Source organism: Maylandia zebra, linkage group LG20 (genome assembly GCF_041146795.1).
Source record: "Maylandia zebra isolate NMK-2024a linkage group LG20, Mzebra_GT3a, whole genome shotgun sequence".
Taxonomy (NCBI): domain Eukaryota; kingdom Metazoa; phylum Chordata; class Actinopteri; order Cichliformes; family Cichlidae; genus Maylandia; species Maylandia zebra.
The window spans coordinates 9,355,946-9,376,508 of record NC_135186.1 but is presented as its reverse complement, the minus strand read 5'-3'; the positions used below and the strand labels follow the sequence as shown (position 1 = coordinate 9,376,508).

At 39.5% G+C, this 20,563-nt stretch overlaps 1 protein-coding gene across 4 annotated transcripts in view; it reads right to left on the bottom strand.

Annotated features, from left to right (window-relative positions):
• Nucleotides 1-233: 233 nt before the first annotated feature.
• The window catches only part of cep104 (centrosomal protein 104), a 41,994-nt gene continuing 21,664 nt past the window's right edge, over nucleotides 234-20,563 (bottom strand). For 3 of the 4 annotated variants that reach the window (XM_014407521.3, XM_014407524.3, XM_014407522.3), the window contains 9 exons: nucleotides 14,570-14,770; nucleotides 12,013-12,108; nucleotides 11,648-11,735; nucleotides 10,455-10,527; nucleotides 10,152-10,260; nucleotides 9,866-10,004; nucleotides 7,940-8,007; nucleotides 5,694-5,781; nucleotides 234-2,127 (listed from right to left, as the gene is read on the bottom strand). In XM_014407521.3, coding sequence (XP_014263007.2) covers nucleotides 1,991-2,127; nucleotides 5,694-5,781; nucleotides 7,940-8,007; nucleotides 9,866-10,004; nucleotides 10,152-10,260; nucleotides 10,455-10,527; nucleotides 11,648-11,735; nucleotides 12,013-12,108; nucleotides 14,570-14,770 — 999 coding nt within the window. In that variant the 3' untranslated portion in view covers nucleotides 234-1,990. The remainder of the gene's footprint in view (nucleotides 2,128-5,693; nucleotides 5,782-7,939; nucleotides 8,008-9,865; nucleotides 10,005-10,151; nucleotides 10,261-10,454; nucleotides 10,528-11,647; nucleotides 11,736-12,012; nucleotides 12,109-14,569; nucleotides 14,771-20,563) is intronic. The other variant, XM_014407523.3, reaches the window with a different exon arrangement.

Genomic DNA, 20,563 nt, shown 5'->3' with positions numbered 1-20,563 from the left:
ATGTGTAACACTGTAAATTCATGTGTGTTAGTGTCAATAAAACCAGAGCTCTCTTGTAAACACTGAATAACGTTGCAAAACTTGATTGATATGTGTTTTATATTGCTCAACAATAATCCTGGAAGTTGGACACTGCCCATTTTTTTAATACACAGGGGGCTCCTAAACAGAGCCGTGTATTACATGTAACTTTTATGGGGAATTTTGATTACATGGAAGCACATGTGCAATAATCCCTGAATAATGATTTATTTAACAAATACATCTGCAGAAAAAAAGAAGTCAAAATGCTGTTGACTACAAATGCATGAACACAACTTTTACATCTACTTTTGCTGCAGCTCTCAGTACAGAAGCATACTAAAGCAAGTTGTTTCCCCACTAATAAAACATACGCTCACATTAACGTTATTACCGTTTCCAGATACATCACAATCACTTTGTCGTCATCATAACACTGTGCAGCACAACAGGAGCACAACTGAAGAGATAATTATAAACCAGGCTTAATGTTATATGTAGGATTTAACTTTTTAGCTTGTGATTCTATCAGTTTGAAGCCAGTGATGTGATTCTGAACACTGGAGGGAAAACCATGTGGTGTACATACAGTATGTAGCATATTCATGTCCACTTCTTTCCTCATTCTAGCAGTGCTGTTTCACTCAGAGACCTACTTTGTCTCATTTTACTTCTACTTCATACTATCAGTAGGCATTGTGGAGGGAAGTAAGTCACTGCAGTGTGCTAGAAATTCAGCAGTAAAACATCATCCTTTGGCAAAGTGCTATTTCTATATAGAATTCTTATAAAAGGAAAGCAAATATGTAAACAGTTGGCTAAGTGTGAAGTCGACAGCAAAGCTTCCCTCAAAGCAAAGAACATCTTCTGCTTGTAACTAAACTGTGATCTCGTTCCGCCTCCTGTTACTGGGTGTGCAAGAAGGTATGAGTCATCGTCTTCTGAAGGGATGTAGCAATTAGACATATTTTTACTGAAACTGCGACGGTTACCCATAGAAGTTTCTCAACCCATTCATCTGGTGTAGTCCGATTCTACACAAGAAACTGTTGATTTTAGTTCCATGGGACAGCTAGCTATCTGCAAGGTGCATGGATCAGAGGATGAAATCTTAAAAGGTCCAAACTTGCACTAGCACATTTACATAGATGAAGGCAATAAGCCTCTTCAAACTCTACAATTTGAAGGTTAGGATAAAATAAATGTTTACATGCTACACTTGTTTGTTTGTTTTTTAGGTGTGAGAAAATCGTTGCGATAGCACGTTTATACGCGAGAGCTTGTAGTGCAGTTTAAGGATGTATAAATTATAAATTGCAGATAACCACTCAGAAACTAATCATAAAACCTCACTACACTGGTTGCATTATGAGGGGTCAACTTCTAAAACACAAGCCTAAAGTTCTATCACCCTGTACACTGCTGCTTTACCTTTACACAAACTCTGTTTAAAATCCATCTTGTGAGTCACACAAAGTCACAGTTGGGAAGTGCGGTCCAACAGTGAGGGACTACCCGTTAAAGCTGTACAATTCCTCTAAATGGCAGTGAAAAAAAGAGCCTCAAAACCAACAAATCCTATAAGGGGATTTCAGCAAACAGCACTCTGTGTGCCTATGTTTACTTGACAGGTGTGTGAGAGGCTAGAGGCTTGACGTGTAGTGAAAAGCATTTTCTGTTCTGTGTGAACTTTGTCGCACATAACAGGATTAGAATTTACGTCATCGTCTCAACAATGGGTAAAACACCGTGTTGTAATTCTGTGATCTTATAAGACTTTAAATATATTAATGGCTTCAATCATAAAGTAATAATGGCTTTAAATATATTGCATATGTCAGTGAATACATCTGAAGCGTCTCAAAAGTGCCCGAATGTGGAAATAATGGAGTGGGTGGGGTTGTCTGGTACTGTTGGCTTTCTCCTGTTGAAGTGTGAGGGGACGTCTCTGGGCTTCTTCAGACCAGCTTTAATGCTTCCCTGGTGGATACCCTCTGGCTAAAGGAGCCAGTGATGGGATTCGGCTGCCCCTGCCCATGGGCCTGGCTCTGGCTCGGGCTCCATATGACCTGACCTGCTTTAGCTTGGTTCCACCGAAAGCTCTGCCTGGAAACACCAAAACACATATGCACAAACAAAATGGTACTTTACAGTAAACTGATAGAGGAATAATAAAGCAGGGAGCCTTTATATTCTTGCATGCACTTTGTCATTAACCTCCCAAGACCTGGCCTAAAAATATTATGTAAAAGTATTATGTAAGAAAGGGCTTTGAAAGAACCAGTAAACCTGTATCCTAGCTTATCTGAGTCATTAACACAAATATGCTGAATAATGTTTTACGTTATAATGCTACCAATAAAAATTAGCAACTCCCTTTGAGTCGTGTGATCTGTTATAAATTTTTTTTCGAAAACCTGGTTCACTATTGTCTGTTTGATGTATTCAGAGGACCAGCTATCTTGGTGATAATGGTTAGCATCATCCTGTTTTCCTGTTTAATGCTACATACTGCAAAATGTAGGTACTGTCTAAATATTGAATTGATAATGACAGGGGAGCTACAGTTTAATGCGCTTGTAGGATAAATATTATTAATCATACTGATCAACAGGGTCAAAGAAGAAATCAAACTTTTATCTGATCTGTGTGTGTGTGTGTGTGTGTGTGTGTGTGTGTGTGTGTGTGTGTGTGTGTTCTTATTACACATTCTAGGAATTATTATACCACAAAACTTCAAAGCCCTACATTAAATAATATGTATTATGTAAATGTAAGGTGAATGTGATCATTTTATCATTGCCCAGGCTCTTCAAAAGCTGGTGTATCCTCCTTTGAGCTTTCACCTTCACACTCTAATGTCTGGCCCTCCTCCACTTCCTCTCATGACAGCGCTACGTTGCACAATTTTGAGTAAAATCCTTTCCGTCTCACCTTGTCCTCCACCACAAAGGACACCGAATGAAAGTAACTATGTGATTTTTAGTAACAGAATCATAACATCTGTAAAAACCTGTTAGCCCAGCCCCAACAAATGAGTTGTCAGCAGATAGCACAGGATTTCCTCTTGGCAGAAGACGCTGTAGATTACATAAAAGTTCTCAGTCGTGCCCTCCACAGAGGACAAGAATAAATTGTTCAGGAGACAGTGGCGTGTCTAGAAAATTTTTGTTGGGGGGGCCAGGTAGGGGCACAGATTTGGAGAAGGGTGGCAGATGTAATTGGCAGATAATGTTTAAAAAAAAAATTCTACCAACCGTTTTCCATAATTCAATAACCCTATAAACCTAATAACCGAATGCACTTTTAACTCTTATTAGAATGAGATTTTAACCACTACGGTGCAAAGTTTTTAGATACTGTGTTGATAAAGTACAAGAGATACAATCAGTGCTTTGTCAGTGTTTATTCAGCATTCAAGGACTTCAATATTTGCATAGTATTTTTACTGACATATAGTGCACATATGTTTTGGGCAAAAACATTTTTGAATATTAAAATACAAACATTTGTAACAAACAATTGGCAAATTAGCCAATGCCAATGTAAAACTTTATCTGCCTGTTAAAAAAAGAAGATAATCTTCTTACAAACTGTTGTTTGATTTTGAAACAGGAAAAAGTGGGGAAACAACTGATAAGACTAACATTTGAATAAAACCTGAAAGCAAGTAAATACTTTCTATGCTGCCTTATGGTAAACTTTAGTAATATTGATAAAGAACAACGCTGGCTGATGATGAAATACAGTCAGCTGGCATGGTGACACTGCCAGTATTAACCTGCAGGGCTGGACTGGGACAAAAAATTGGGCATTTTGACTACAGACCGGCCCCCCAGGTATTAAAGCCATAAAGCCTTTGAATGAAAACAAACGCTGTTGTGACAGTGATGTACACTGTCTTTTTGGTATATGTATGATTTCTATACATTTTAAGATAGATAAAAACTTTGTTCGCAAGATTCAGATAATTATTTAATAAAAGCTAGATATTTTAAATGAGAATAAGAAAGAAAAGTATTTCTTTGTGCCCCCCTTTCCCTGTTAATGCCCTACCTGGCCCCCCTGGCAAAACTTTGCTAGACCCGCCCCTGCACAGTTACCAGCTGTCAGCTACTTAGAAAAGGATCCTGGTGTTATTTATCTCTCAGAAACAGTTCATAACTTCCCTTCAACTCATTCATGTCACCTAAAAGGTAAACCTGTTTCTCCATCACAGCTCTGATGATTCAGTAAGGACATCTCCTGGTTTCATCTTCATGTTTCCCTCTCACCAGATAACCAAACCGACATAATGACCAGCAGCTTTTACAGCTGTGGCTCCAGCAAACATCAGCTGATACTAGAAATTAATATTAAATAAATTCTAACAACAGCTGATCAAACTTAAACGTGCTGCTGTTGTTTAGCATGACATCCGCTGGTTTCCTCTTTCTGGCGCAAAGTGGGCGATAAACAAACAAGAGAGAAAAGCCGATCAGCTGATCATTGATCAGTTTCATGATTGAAGTAGGAACAGGAGAGGGAGGGGAGAGAATGAGAGAAGAAGTTATTTTTACACATCGGCCAGCATCTGGCCAATCCACCACCTGTCATTGTTCATACCGTTACAAAAAAAAAAAAAAAAAGTCATCAGCCCACCGGGCAAATGCCCGGTATGCCCGAAGACCAGTCCAGCTATGTTAACCTGTTAATCTTTCGCCAAAAAATTGTTTTCTGCGGTGCCGTCTTTTGTGCTTGGCTCTCCTACCTTTGCTAACATGATGCTCATAGTGCAGAAGCCGATGCTACATTCACTCACACTTGGATATCTGAGTTTCACTGTGAAAACATAATCATACATTTGATATTTCATTGAATTTTATTGTTTTAGCTCCGGGGTGGCCAGTCTGGTTCCCAGGCCACCCCGTTGCACACGCCACTGTCAGGAGACTTAACAAAGAAACCTGTAATACTAGAAAGGCCAGTATAAACAAAAAGGTTTTGCGATGTCAGCATAACATGGTGATGTCATTCTGATTAAATCAAACGCTTATTGTTTGTGCTATAAACCAGTGATGCACCTATACGCCACTTTTCCAAATGTGAGCTGGAAAGAATTTCAAAGACGGCCAGTGAGAATGAAAACATGAAGATCAACTGCAAAAACAGTCAACTTATGAAGCAACATTTTTCAGAGCAGGTCCCTGGTTTCATATGTTTCAAGTTATTCTCACGATGGTCATTTGGTGGTAGTAGCATGCCAAAAGATTAATAAAATGTAGGTGTACACTGTCAACAAAAAAAGCTCCACAGGACAGCTTCAAATGATCCATGGCCCTAAAGTGTACAGTGAACTAAAGGTTCTCTGGCATCAAATAATGTAAACAGTAATACGGGCTATTTTAGCATCACCACACAATCAGGTATGATACAAAAAAACAAAACAATCAATCACACATCCAAAAAGGAGGGTTCTAGCATACATCAATCTAAATGATACACTAAAGCCCATTACACTAGACTCCAAATTAATCTCTCACTATAATTTACATACATCCTTTTATCAACTAGGGGACAAAACCACAGTGGAAAACTGCTGAACGTGGGTGCTTTCTGTACCTGTCACAGTAAGCGTTGGGAAAGTGGCTAAAAAAGAAGAAAAAAAAACGGGATGTGTATGAATGCTTTACCTTGTGCTGGCTGGGTTCTTTGGGATGCCGCAGTCCTGCGTGAGTTTTGTTTACAGCCCTCTCTGCCCATGAGGTGAGCCTTCCAGGCCTGGAACAGGGACAAAGTAGCTCAGTGAGTTTGCTCCTCTCCCAGGCACTTTCACGACTGCGACAACCATGGGGTTACTGTAGGCCCAGTCAAGGCCTGAATGGCTGCCCTCCCTACCTACTAACACTGCAGTCTTTCATTGGGCTTACAGCCTCTCCTCCAGCAAAGAGAGTGCAACTTTCTGTGAGTTTTTTCTCCCTTATGTGAGGGCGTGAAGTGAGAAACTGCATGCAGTGAGTCAAACTTTTAATGAGAGCACAAACGCATCGCAGGAAAGGCTCAATAATACTTTGCACGTGTCACCATAAAGTTGGAAAAAATGATGTGTATAATCTATATCTCGTGTTTTGTTTAGGCTGCAAGTGATTTTTAAGGTTTAAGAAGTTTAATCAATAATTATTCTTGTGATTCTTTGTCTTTTTTGAATCGTTCTTAACTCATATTTTGTCATACCAACAGGACTAAATGGATATTATTAAATACACCTGACAAGCAAGCTGTACTTATGTCATTAATATTATTACAGTTAAAAATATTTAGTGAAAACTCTGAAACCTCTTTCCTCATTCTAGTAATTCCGTTTCATTTAGAGACCTTCTTTGTCTCTTTTTACTTTGACTTCAGATTGTCAGTATGTACTGAGGAGGGAAGTTAGTCACTGTAGTGTGCAGTAAAGCATCATTCTTTGGCAATGTGCCTTTCTACATAGAATATTAATGAAAGGAAAGGATATTTGTAAACAAAGGGCGATCGAGTCAAACTGTTGCATTTATCCATATATAAAAAGGACCATTACTACATTATGTTTACAGCTTTGCTTTAGTTACATTTTCTTTTTTTTCCTTGGAAAAAATTAAACATCTGCTCTACAGATTCTGCCAAGGGAAATTAAGTAATATATGACATCCACAAACTTTCCCAACAGTCACACCTTTAGGTCTTTATGCCCTGGTCTATTAAGTGTCTCAACAATGTTGCTGCTAACTGAGGCAGGCGGGGCGAGCACACTTGCAGGAAGACTGTGTCTTTGAAACATGAGTTGCATGATTCATTAGGCCCCACAAAGACACAAACCAGAACGAAAGATGAATGAAACGGAGAACCAAGCGTTGCGTCTCCTTGTGAGACAGAGAATCTTGTTCGCTCCGTATCCACTTTCACCTTCCCAGACACACCAAGGAGAAGCATGGATGGCTGTGCGACTCCAAAAGCACTGAAATACGAGCACTGCTTTTTAAAGATGACACAAAACTATTATCCCTGTGTTTATATTACATTCAACAACTTCTATTCAAATGTGTATCCAAGGTTTATTTATATTTCCCATTTGACGCAGTGACTGTCAAATCTTGAATAGAAACAAACGGGATGAAACTTTACCTGCATAATACCGAGCTGTGAACTGTGTCAGCAGCCAAACTGCCGCTGTTTCAAATAAAATGTGGTCTATTTTGCAATTGTAGGAAGATGAGATGTGTTCATTGTCTATGTGTGAATGTGTTTCTAATCCACGCTGTAGGTATTATTAATCTCTGGTTCTCGTCCACAGGGCATCTTTGTTTTGTATCCCTCCTCTCGCCCTTCCCTAAGCCTGGTTCTGCCAGAGGTTACTTCCTGGGAAAAGGGAGTTTTTTTCTTCCCACTGTTGCCAAGTACTTGCTCAAAGGAAGTCATCTGAGTGTTGGGGTTTCTCGGTATTATTGTTTACCTTACAATATAACTTGCAGCTTTGCAGTGACTGCTGTTGTGATTTGGTCGTATACAAATAAAATTAATTAAACTGAATAATCTGTATCCGGTTAAGTTTTATCTATGAGCAGCTAATCAGAATCTTTTGTCTTTTGTTCTTCTGAGACTAGCAGGAATGTGAGGAATGTGATTGTACTTACTTCATCTTCTCAGTGAAACAGCCCATTAAGAACAAAGGCTTTGCTTTCTTTGAAGTCCTTAAAGGTCAACATTAGCTGTGCTTTACTTCAACACCTGTTTGCTGCTAAAGCCTCGTTTGTGAAAGGCTTCTCTGTTTTATTATATGTGAAGCATTTCTACTTCTGCTTCTAACAAAGAAGATTTCTGCATATGCCAATAAATCAATGGTGAAACTTGTTGCCATTATTTCATAATTAACTAACTGACTTGTGCAAGTACACAGTCTCACCTCCTCTCCGGGCGTGAAGTTGTTGTGACACAGAGGACAGTGGTTGGAGCTTTTACCCAAAACGGGGGCTGAAACACAAAGATGACACCTTCAAGTCAGCTCTTACAGAATTACAGAAAAGTTCCCATGAATGAATTTACAGTACTGAAAGAAATCTGCTTCAAACAAAACACAGCTTTGAGCACTGGGTCTATTTTGGGAAACGTATGCTTACGCACAAGTGAAAGTTTTGTTTATCTGCCTAACCAACAGGAACTACTGTAAACAAAAGGCTTGCCGTGTCAATTACTCATGGAACATTTGGAGAAGTGGTGTAAGCCTTGCAGTGTTTTATTGCAGAATATTGAAGATGCTGGCTTTGTGAACATGTGTAAATGCGATGGAGCAACGGTACCCAACTATGAAAAGAGAGGTTACAAACTCTCAGACGGAACGGTTCAATAATTTGAGTCAAACGCAATCAAAGAAATGTACAACCACAGGGTGCTAAACCCAAAGTCAGTGGAAGAAACCCAGAGAAAATCGAGTTAAAACCAGGAGGAAAAGTACACGAGGGGAAGCAGGTTTATCTATAGGGGAATAATTAATCACTATTTCAGGAAGTATGCCTTCTGAAACTAATAAAATGCTGAAATCTGACAGAGGACATTTTTGCAGTAAAATAAGGAAGGGAAAATCCCAACACAGACATGGATTAAGAGAAACGTAACTAAAGGATAATTAAATAGCTAAGTTACTGTAAAACTGCAAAAAACAAAAACAAAAAACAAGGAAGCTGTGGAGCTGGCTGCTTTGCAAACCTGATGTTTGCAGGCCTACGACAGACTGATCATTCACTCCAAATGATATGCAGCCAAATAGTCAAGACTTTATTTGCATGCTAGTTTGCTTGTCATGTTTCGGCTGTGTGCAGGCAGGAATTGGACCCAAACGCAAACTCACGAGAAACGGGATTGAACTCAAAATGGCAGCTTTTTATTACCGTGAACGTTATGATATGGCCCAGCCCTAGACCCAAGGGAAGCGAAACTCAATACATTCACATAGGACACAGACCTTCAAAGTAAAACAGGAAATGTAACATAGACGCAGACTTGACTAGGGGAGACAGAGCAACTAAGAAACACAGAGAACAATAACAGGGAGACACAGAGGGCGGCTAACTAAATACTCAGAAAACTAAAGAGAATACAAGAAAGCCAAACTAAGACACTAGACTAAAGAATAAACTGGGGCAACAAAGAGAACTAAGATCATAATACAAAAACTCAGACACAAGAAACTCAAAACACTGGGTCACCGACCCAGGACCGTGACAGTGCTCCAGGATTACAGAGTTAAAAATGTAAATAATGATGTAAATGAATAAATAAATAGTACATTTACAGAGAGCATGCAGCTCAGTAGAAATCTTCTTTTAGTGTGTATTAGTTATTATTATTATTGGACCTCACCTCCTGTCACCTGGCTAACACCTGACTAACAAATCCAGGGTAATATACAAGGTTAGGAAAATGACATGTTTTTAGAATGTAAATGTTTTGCTTTTGTTTTTATCAGGTCAAATCTTTGAACTGTTTTTTTTCTTCCCAGTTTATTATTTCATGTAGTTAAACCAAAATAGATCCAACCTTGAATTACCAAAGATTAAAAAATAGCTGCATTATATATTGTGGAACTGCTGCCTTATTACTATTATTGGATATTCACTGGTTCAGTTTTGATTTTATGAAATTGTCATTCGCTGTCATGTACAGTTTTTTTTTCTCAGTTACACTCATATAAGTGAGGCCTACCATGCACAGACCAAGCTCTCACAATCATTCCTGCCTACCATTTTGCCACCTAATAATGAAAGTGATAACAGAGAAATATTAAAAAAACCGAGTCAGTTTCCTGCTGTATGGAAAATCAGAGAGAACTCACGATTGCAGCCAGGACCCTGAGCGTGGTGAACCAGGTCCTCGCTGGCCACAGCCTCTGAGCAGAGTGGGCACTGGCTGAATTTGGACCTGTTTTCACATTCACCCAGTAGGTGCTCCGTAAGGCTGGCTATTTCAACTACCTGTGAACACAATGCAAAGCTATACTCAATCAACTTGGTAATGCAGAACAGATACTTTCAGCAGCTGGATCTAACTCTTTGACTTCAGCTCTATAACAGAAGTGAAAACCTAGTGAGAAAAAATAAATAAAAAAATTAGCAGTCTACCTGTCGACATTCGTCGCAGCGCTGCAACATCGGACAATGTTTCCAGTAGTGAAGGTCCAATCCGTCTTCTGTGAAAGACTCGTCTTTTTTACCGCAGAATATACACAAGCTACAACAGAGTGTAAAGTTAGAGGATCAAATGGTACCAAAGTTTACCATAGGACAATTACTGAACACAACATGAAAGATAAATGAATACCTCGACTGGAAAAAGCAGTGAATACACACTAAAAACTAAATCTCTCAAAAATAAAGGCCATTTGAGTCATATATATATAGCTTACAAGATTTTAAGGAACATACTTGTCCAGACAGTTGATTGATTGTTGGACATTACAACTTTCCATCCTCTTGTTCTGGGACCCTTTTGTGACAGCTGGAAATTAATAAGACAGTTATCTGTAACAGCCAGCACTACTGAATCAAAACCCATATTGTAATTCAGAATTTGCATGACTGATGTGTTATTCTATTAACCCTACAATGCCCTTTGTAACGTATTTGATACATGAGTTTCTGAGACCTCTATCTCATCAACATGATCAATACTTGCCATAATTTCAAAATGTTATGGACAAAACTATTTTTTTTGTCTAAAATTAACATTGTTGTTAACAAAAAGTTAACAAAAATGCCCAATCTATTAAATGCGATGCAAAAAATATATAATAAATATATAATAAAAATATGTCATACACAACATGATATGCAAAAAAAAAGTGGATTTTGTTATAAGGGTTAATAAACATCTCAGTTGCAAAAAATCCTAATTTTCTGGCTATTTTTTGATGGGGTGGGTCTTACAGGGTTAACAGACCTTTGTGTTTCTACACACTTTAACAAACCCTACCTGTCAAATTTTAAAGCTATTCAAGCAAAGGTAATGCTCACACATGCTGATATAAATTTTTTTACACCATTATTTCTGTATCTAAAGGCACAGCTGAAGTACTGGGGTAATAGGTCATACATAATTTAGTCAAGTGCGTGAGGGACACACTTTAGGTCTCTATCTCAAAATCTGTCAGTGGTATAACAATTAGATTATAAATTCTGAGGTCGTAGATGCCGTCTGCATACTGTTGTTATATGATGTCTTTTTTTTCACATATAACAATAAACTTGAATATAAACACTTTTTCTTTTCATTTTTAAGCTCTCATATCTATAAGACCATTGATCTGATTATCATAGTCTTATGATACACAGTAAAACACATAAATGGAAATCTGTGTTACAAATTTCAATCCCCTCAAAGGCCTCAAAATTGTTCTTTTGTCAAAATTGCTGGAGGGTCAGGTAAATTACAGCTCAACATAAAGGTGACTTGAAAACACCTTTCCACCTACTGTTTGCATATGAGCAGGGCCTATTTCAAAACACTGAGCTTATCGGCACATCCTTGTCAGCACATAGAAACAAATTTCCCTTTTGTGCATTGCCTCAGACCTGCAGATGTGAGTAGGAACTGAAGTGTGATTTATGTAGGTACATACTTCCCTTGCCAGCTTTCTGGGAATCTTTCTCAGCTTTGTGAACTTCTCGTTTGGCTATTTGTCCTTTGGTGCTTTCATTGCCTCTCTCCTTTACAAGCAGACAAAATATATATATTTATATATATATATATGTGTAAGAACAGTCAACGTCAAAAAGCAAAGTTCCAAAAAACAAGACATGCAATCATTCGCCTTTAATTGAGACAGGGCATAAAGTGAGGCTATAATGTGTAAGTGTTATATGCATGTGAATTACTTGGTGTGTGACCACCTACGAGGTAAAAATACAGTCTGGAGTCATAAATAGAAATTAACAGTTGTTATGAGATGTGATATCATTGCAGAATGATGACAGCGCAACATACTGTGATCTCTTTTAAGGCAGCCAGCTGCTCCTGAAGAGAGTGGATCTCCTCCTTCTCCTTCTGTCCGTCCGGCTGACCCCCACCTTTCTTTAAAGTCTAGGAGAAGGTGGCATGCCATTAGTCCATTTCATATTCAGTTCTCTACCATGCTTACCTTCTATCAATTCATTTTCATTCTGTAATTGTTAGCTTTTTACACATTATTACCCTTCATTTCTTAAGTTATGGCATCTCTTGTTATTAAGGTCTAGAATTAAGGTTACACAAACCTAAAGCTCTTCAGATTGAGGCTTTAGGTGCTATTTTACATAGCCATTCAAATTCTGGGGTAGTTTTAATATTCTTTTTTTTTTGTGCCTGTCCCATTTGGTTCTTTAGCCGTCAGAATTGTTGTCTGAAGACCAACAAGGATACCCAATGGATTTACTTTGCCAAATGGATCATCACGGCCTTGCCGTATTGGTCCATTTGATCAACCTTTGTTGTTATTATTTATTTTATTTTATTTTCAGTTGTTACAGATGGGACAGACATGACTGAGGGATAGGAAAGGGAGAAAGAACGATGAAGGAAAAGAAAAACAGAAGGGAAGAAGGACAGTGAGAAAGGGCACTTAAAAAGAGAAAGAAGAAAAAAAATCTCCTGGATCACCTGTTGAGAGAAAAAGAAGAGAAAACAAGCAAAAAAACCAGAGCAACATACTAAACACAACACCATCACGTTAATCTAGCTAAGTGTAAACAGCAGTAAATACTAAATATTGAATGTTGTTATGTAACAAGCAGGACCGACAGCGCATAATGTGCTTGGAAATAGCAGCAAATAAAGGTGTAGTTTATGTCTATGAACAGTGAACACCTGTGTGCACACCTGTGTGGCTCAGCGTGCTTGTACTCAAAAGGTTTCCCCATGTAATGGTCTGCAAGAGGGTGTAGAGAGCCATAGCCCCGTCCCCCAGGGCATGAAGCAGGCATGGAGGAGATCCAGGCTCCAGACATCCAGAGGCCCCAGAGTGCGAGAGCCCAAGGAGGACCACCGGAGGGGCATCCGTGCCACCTTCCTGGGAAGAGCTGAAGAGAGCCCCAGATGAGGGGTCACCCAGTAGCCACGGAGCAGAAGTCAGAGGAGGCTGCAGTGGCGTGCCAGCCGGCTCTGCTGGCAGCCAGCTGTGCCAGAGTGAACCGAGCCGCAGGCCCAGAAGCTGGAGGCCCGAGGGCCCCCTTTGCCCCGGAAGAGGCCTGACCGAGCAACAGGCACCAGGCCCCGCCAAGTAGTCACCGGGAGTGAGCTAGTGCTTACCTGAGCGCCCAGCCCCGGACACCAAGAACCACCAACGCACCGACCCCTGAGGGCATCAGTTACCGGCAGACACAAACATGCATTCCCACCCTCATGCACACATATACAAATACTCAGCACTCACCCAACATAGGGATAGACATACATGGACACTGTACACACAATCACACTCCCCAAACAAACTCTATACCCCAGGTCCAGGTACCCTCACTTCTGGAGGGGGAAACGGCACCTAGACCCAGGAGATGTTACCCTTTCCCCCAGGGGTGGAGGCAAGCATATTGCCCCAGGCTCCGCAGCTGCAGGGAGGCCCCGCATCCCAGATCCCAATCGGACGGCCAACACCTCCTCCCAGCCCCCCCGCCCCGATGTCCAGCAGAGAACAGCGGTGTGTGAAGACCCCAAACCTCCCTCCTCTCGCTCATGTGTAGTGTTGCTGCGTGTTGTTCTAAGGTGCATTTAAAACACGGGAGAGCATGGTGCTGCTGCCAGAGAGCAGCAGGTGTTAGCACGGCCCCTCCCGAGAACCCTCAATGTCTACATGGATTTAAAATTGAGAGGTGGGCACCGGCACCAGAGGTGGGGTTGAATACAGACCGTCCACTGGACGCCGTTAACGTGCCCACCCTCAAGGCCCTATATGTATGTCTTACGAGAGTGTGAGTAATGTGGATGTCTAAGTCGTGGAATAAAATTGAGGCACAGGTGGCCAGAAGGGGACGGGGGTGGATGCCTCCCCTGCACCCTGGTGACACACCCGCACCCCAAGGCCTTAATTGTGTGGGTGGGTGTGTTGGAGCGGGAAGAGGGAGGCAGCCGGGGATGGGGAGGAAAAGAAGGGAGGAGCAAGATGCCCCTCCCTGGGGCCAGCTCCCCCGCTGACCCCAGTAGGCACCCCCGTCCTTCGGCACCCACCAAGGCAAGGGAGCCCGGGCCCATCCTACGGCAGCAGCCCCACAGGACCCGGGGCAGCCCACCCGACCCCACCGCAGAGGAAACTGTACCCACCCTAACATTCAATCATCTCCCAGACTGCACAAGACAGTAGACACCCAGGTTAAGTTTATTCTCCACCTCTCCTATACTCTCCCCCACCTGCAGAGTGGACTCCTGCAATGATGGAACAAACTCCCTGTCAGTTGAAGAGCCCCCTAGTTAGGCCGATGCGCCAGAGGCCCTCTTCTCTTTTTTTAAGAAGAGAAGATACCAAGTATAAGATAAAAATTTAATACCAGCAATGGGGAAAAGAAACACTTGCCTGAGTCTCTACCAGCTTTCCGTCAATCTTGGCAAAGCCATCAAAGAGGTTTTTGTAGAGGAAGTTCTTTCGGACTGCAGCATCGTTGGGTGGAAGGTAGATTAGGACGGCACTTCTCTCCTTTTGGTACACAGATAAGATGATTCGCACTGCTAGCTCTCGAACTGTTGATGCGCTGTGCGCCAATGCCGCTGTACAGAACTAACAGGGAACAACAGGGTTTCCACAAACATGAAAAGGTCTATATTATTATTCCATTTCTAATCCAAAATATGCCAAAAAAAATTATATAATACACTGAGGTTGAAATATTTAGGGATAATTAGGGATCATCACTTGAGCGACAAACGGCAGTCCATTTATGTGCTGACGTCACAGTTACAATTCAGATTTGAAAAACTATGTGAAAAATCTTTAAGCTGCATTTTTCCAAGCTAAAAACAAAAAGCCAACAGCAAAGTGCTCAAAACAGTCCAGGCTATACCATTTAAAATAGCTAACGTCAGCTATCAACATGCTTACAGACTGGCACAATGAACCATATATAATATCCATTTGGGTGGTCAATGTTTTTGTTTTAAGACATACCAGATTTCCAGAAATACTAAAAGTACCACACAGCAACACCAATGTCCAGTTTAGTACGTCCAGTCCAATGAGCTATCATTTAGACGAGTGAAATCCTAGTATTTTATTTGCTTGTTACTTAGAACATACAGTCAGTTGGTGCAGTTTAATAAACCAAGCCTGCTATCATTAGTTGTTAAATTAATACTGTAACCTGAATATGATCATTTTTGGTTAAAAAAGAAAGAAAAATATGAAAATGAGGTATCAAAATGTCCATAAAACAGTGTGTTGTCACTGTGGCTACATCCATCTTTTGTATACAGTCTACATGCAAAACACTACAGGACAGTGTTTGCATATTTGGAAGTGCGGAAGACAGTGGATGGATGGATGAACAGACAGACCTGGGCTAAGAGAAAATCATTTAAAATCTGATTACTGACCTTCTACAAGCTTACCTTGTTAACTGTTTCAAACCTGATTTCTTTGGGAAGATATTACATCTAAGAACCAAAAAAGACTTTGTGCATTACCCCTTTCCTTCTACCATTAAACCTTTATACTGGAACACATACTTCTAAATGATATCTAAATGTATTCACAAAAAAATTAATAAATGAAAAACTCATCTGATTTGGAAAACCACCCCATTTAACAAACTAAAGAGAACTTGTTCGATCGATATCTGCAACAGATTCCGTCATTTTTTGCATTTGAAAGCCACCTCAGGAGATACACACCATTTGTCTTTCTTAGAAAGGCCACGGATGTGTTAAGCTACATCCATATTTACTTACACTCTACAGTATCCGATTTATGCCCAGTTTAGCTACAGGTACAACGTTGTTGAGAGTCCTTTCAGAGGAGTGACACTCATAATATAAAATGAACTTATTATCCAGCATAATTGCTGTGAAGAGAGGGATGATAGAAAGGCCATCCTGCCAGTGGAGGACATTAACATTGAGAAGTAAAGTGTGTACAAAGGCCACCCATCCCTCGCTCAACCGGCTCAGGGACAGCATGCCATTATTAGTGTGAATGCTTGAAAAGCATTCACAGTATTGTTCTTCTAATCTTTATTAGTGTGAATGCTTGAAAAGCATTCACAGTATTGTTCTTCTAATCTTTATTATTATTATTCTATTTTATTATTATCTATTCCGTACGTTTTTTGAAAGCCTACTCCTTCAAAACCGTTCAACTTAGAAAAACCATTCAAACACCGTTAGATTCCTATTCTTTTGGACAACATTGCTTCTATTTTTCTCATTTTTAACATTTATATTTTTAATTTTATTCAACTTTTTTCAACAAAAATTTATAATGTATTTCAATGGGGAGACCCTTCAAATTCTCATTCAACTTCCTCCTCTTTAAACTGTATCTACTTCCACATACATTGACATAGAGCCACCATTCAAACTTTAAAACGAAGACAAGACATTCAACTATTCAACTTGTATTTATCTTTTCAATATCTATTATACTTTTTCTTCAGTTCCAGTTTAAGTTTCATGATGTTTTTTCACCCGTTTCAGAGTTTATAATGGGTGTGTATGGGACGGAATGTTGGGGCTAGAGTGAGACAGCTCAACTGCTAGAGTGAGAGGAGCAAAAAAATTAATCTTAAAATCTTTTTTAAAACTGCTGCTGTGTCCGCAGCGTTTGCTCTACAGGTATGATTTTACCCTCAAAACGTAGCCATGGCTGTCCTCTTTCATCCAATGTGTTTACTATTGTCCTAGGTGTTATGGTTCTTTCATAAATGTCACCAATGCACAGCCTCCTCCCTCCAACTGTTCCATAGACTCTAATGTTAAAATGGCTCAGAAGGTTCGTTTGAAAATCAGAAGAGCATGGTGTCTTTCCACTGTCACCACGTCCATATAATAAACTCCACAGACATGAAAACTGAGAATTTGGTAGACTAGACATTGCTGTCGCTCACGGTGAAAGAATTTTGTCAATACGACTTTTACTTTTCATTTGGGAACGATTTGTTTCGGCCTGACTTTTCTGTTCATTTTAAGCAGCAAAAGTGAGGTGCATGTCTGTGTGCGTGTGTATGGAGCCATTGGGTGCGGTCACTATAGCAACCAGGCTCACACCTGCCTGCTTAACGAGCTCTGCCTGCCACTGTACCAAGATTCATCTTAAGCACTTCTCTTTCAACTGCTGCTGTGTCCACAGTGTTACAGCCATCATTTTACCCTCAAAACGTCGCAATCGTTGTTCTTTTTCCAACATCTTGTCTTTCAAAGCTCAGAGATGTAAACTTTTTAAACTGTGTGGGTCCAAGTGGAGGGATCACATGTTAGTCATTCAGTGATTCAAAGAATATGACCTTTTAATATTCTTTCAGATGTTTTCTGACTCTAAATGTTCTTTTCTCATTTCTTAGGTTTTTCTAATTTACAATTAAAACATTTTCAGTTTTTTTCCAACTTCTTCTTCTGTGTAACCTTCAGCTTTTAGCAGTTCAGCACTTTTGTTTTCAGGTTAAATTCGGGTTTTTTTTTAATCTCATTCAAGATTTTTAACTTAAATTCAGTAATTAATTCATTTCAGTGCATACATTCAGATTCAAGCATTCACACTGCAGTTTCTTCAGAAAATGCACTTTCTAGTTATTAGTGTGAATGCTTGAAAAGCATTCACAGTATTGTTCTTCTAATCTTTATTATTCTATTTTATTATTATCTATTCCGTACGTTTTTTGAAAGCCTACTCCTTCAAAACCGTTCAACTTAGAAAAACCATTCAAACATCGTTAGATTCCTATTATTTTGGACATGATTGCTTGTATTTTTCTCATTTTTAACATTTATATTTTTAATTTTATTCAACTTTATTCAACAAAAATTTCCCATGTATTTCAATGGGGAGACCCTTCAAATTCTCATTCAACTTACTCATTTTTAAACTCTTACTACTTCAACATACGTTCACATAGAGCCACCATTCAAACTTTAAAACGAAGACAAGACATTCAACTATTCAACTTGTATTTATCTTTTCAATATCTATTATACTTTTTCTTCAGTTCCAGTTTAAGTTTCATGATGTTTTTTCACCCGTTTCAGAGTTTATAATGGGTGTGTATGGGACGGAATGTTGGGGCTAGAGTGAGGCAGCTCAACTGCTAGAGTGAGAGGAGCAAAAAAATTAATCTTAAAATCTTTTTTAAAACTGCTGCTGTATCCACAGCGTTTGCTCTACAGGTATGATTTTACCCTCAAAACGTAGCCATCGCTGTCCTCTTTCATCCAATGTGTTTACTATTGTACTAGGTGTTATGGTTCTTTCATAAATGTCACCAATGCACAGCCTCCTCCCTCCAACTCTTCCATAGACTCTAATGTTAAAATGGCTCAGAAGGTTCGTTTGAAAATCAGAAGAGCATGGTGTCTTTACACTGTCACCACGTCCATATAATAAACTCCACAGACATGAAAACTGAGAATTTGGTAGACTAGACATTGCTGTCGCTCACGGTGAAAGAATTTTGTCAATACGACTTTTACTTTTCATTTGGGAACGATTTGTTTCGGCCTGACTTTTCTGTTCATTTTAAGCAGCAAAAGTGAGGTGCATGTCTGTGTGCGTGTGTATGGAGCCATTGGGTGCGGTCACTATAGCAACCAGGCTCACACCTGCCTGCTTAACGAGCTCTCTCTGCCACTCTGCCAAAATTCATCTTAAACACTTCTCTTTCAACTGCTGCTGTGTCCACAGTGTTAAAGCCATCATTTTACCCTCAAAACGTCGCCATCGTTGTTCTTTTTCCAACATCTTGTCTTTCAAAGCTCAGAGATGTAAACTTTTTAAACTGTGTGGGTCCAAGTGGAGGGATCACATTTTAGTCATTCAGTGATTCAAAGAATGTGACCTTTTAATATTCATTCAGATGTTTTCTGACTCTAAATGTTCTTTTCTCATTTCTTAGGGTTTTCTAATTTACATTTAAAACATTTTCAGTTTTTTTCCAACTTCTTCTTCTGTGTAACCTTCAGCTTTTAGCAGTTCAGCACTGTTGTTTTCAGGTTAAATTCAGTTTTTTTTTTTTTTTATCTCATTCAAAATTTTTAACTCAAAATTCAGCAATTAATTCATTTCAGTCCATACATTCAGATTCAAGCATTCACACTGCAGTTTCTTCAGAAAATGCACTTTCTAGTTATATTTTATTTTTCCGTACGTTTTTTGAAAGCCTACTCCTTCAAAACCGTTCAACTTAGAAAAACCATTCAAACACCATTAGATTCCTATTCTTTTGGACATGATTGCTTGTATTTTTCTCATTTTTAACATTTATATTTTTAATTTTATTCAACTTTATTCAACAAAAATTTCCCATGTATTTCAATGGGGAGACCCTTCAAATTCTCATTCAACTTACTCATTTTTAAACTCTTACTACTTCCACATACATTGACATAGAGCCACCATTCAAACTTTAAAACGAAGACAAGACATTCAACTATTCAACTTGTATTTATCTTTTCAATATCTATTATACTTTTTCTTCAGTTCCAGTTTAAGTTTCATGATGTTTTTTCACCCGTTTCAGAGTTTATAATGGGTGTGTATGGGACGGAATGTTGGGGCTAGAGTGAGGCAGCTCAACTGCTAGAGTGAGAGGAGCAAAAAAATTAATCTTAAAATCTTTTTTAAAACTGCTGCTGTGTCCGCAGCGTTTGCTCTACAGGTATGATTTTACCCTCAAAACGTAGCCATGGCTGTCCTCTTTCATCCAATGTGTTTACTATTGTACTAGGTGTTATGGTTCTTTCATAAATGTCACCAATGCACAGCCTCCTCCCTCCAACTCTTCCATAGACTCTAATGTTAAAATGGCTCAGAAGGTTCGTTTGAAAATCAGAAGAGCATGGTGTCTTTCCACTGTCACCACGTCCATATAATAAACTCCACAGACATGAAAACTGAGAATTCAGTAGACTAGACATTGCTGTCGCTCACGGTGAAAGAATTTTGTCAATACGACTTTTACTTTTCATTTGGGAGCGATTTGTTTCGGCCTGACTTTTCTGTTCATTTTAAGCAGCAAAAGTGAGGCGCATGTCTGTGTACATGTGTATGGAGCCCTTGGGTGCAGTCACTATAGCAACCAGGCTCACACCTGCCTGCTTAACGAGCTCTCTCTCTCACTCTGCCAAGATTCAACTTAAACACTTCTCTTTCAACTGCTGCTGTCTCCACAGTGTTACAGCCATCATTTTACCCTCAAAACGTCGCCATCGTTGTTCTCTTTCCAACATCTTGTCTTTCAAAGCTCAGAGATGTAAACTTTTTAAACTGTGTGGATCCAAGTGGAGGGATCACATTTTAGTCATTCAGTGATTCAAAGAATATGACCTTTTAATATTCATTCAGATGTTTTCTGACTCTAAAGGTTCTTTT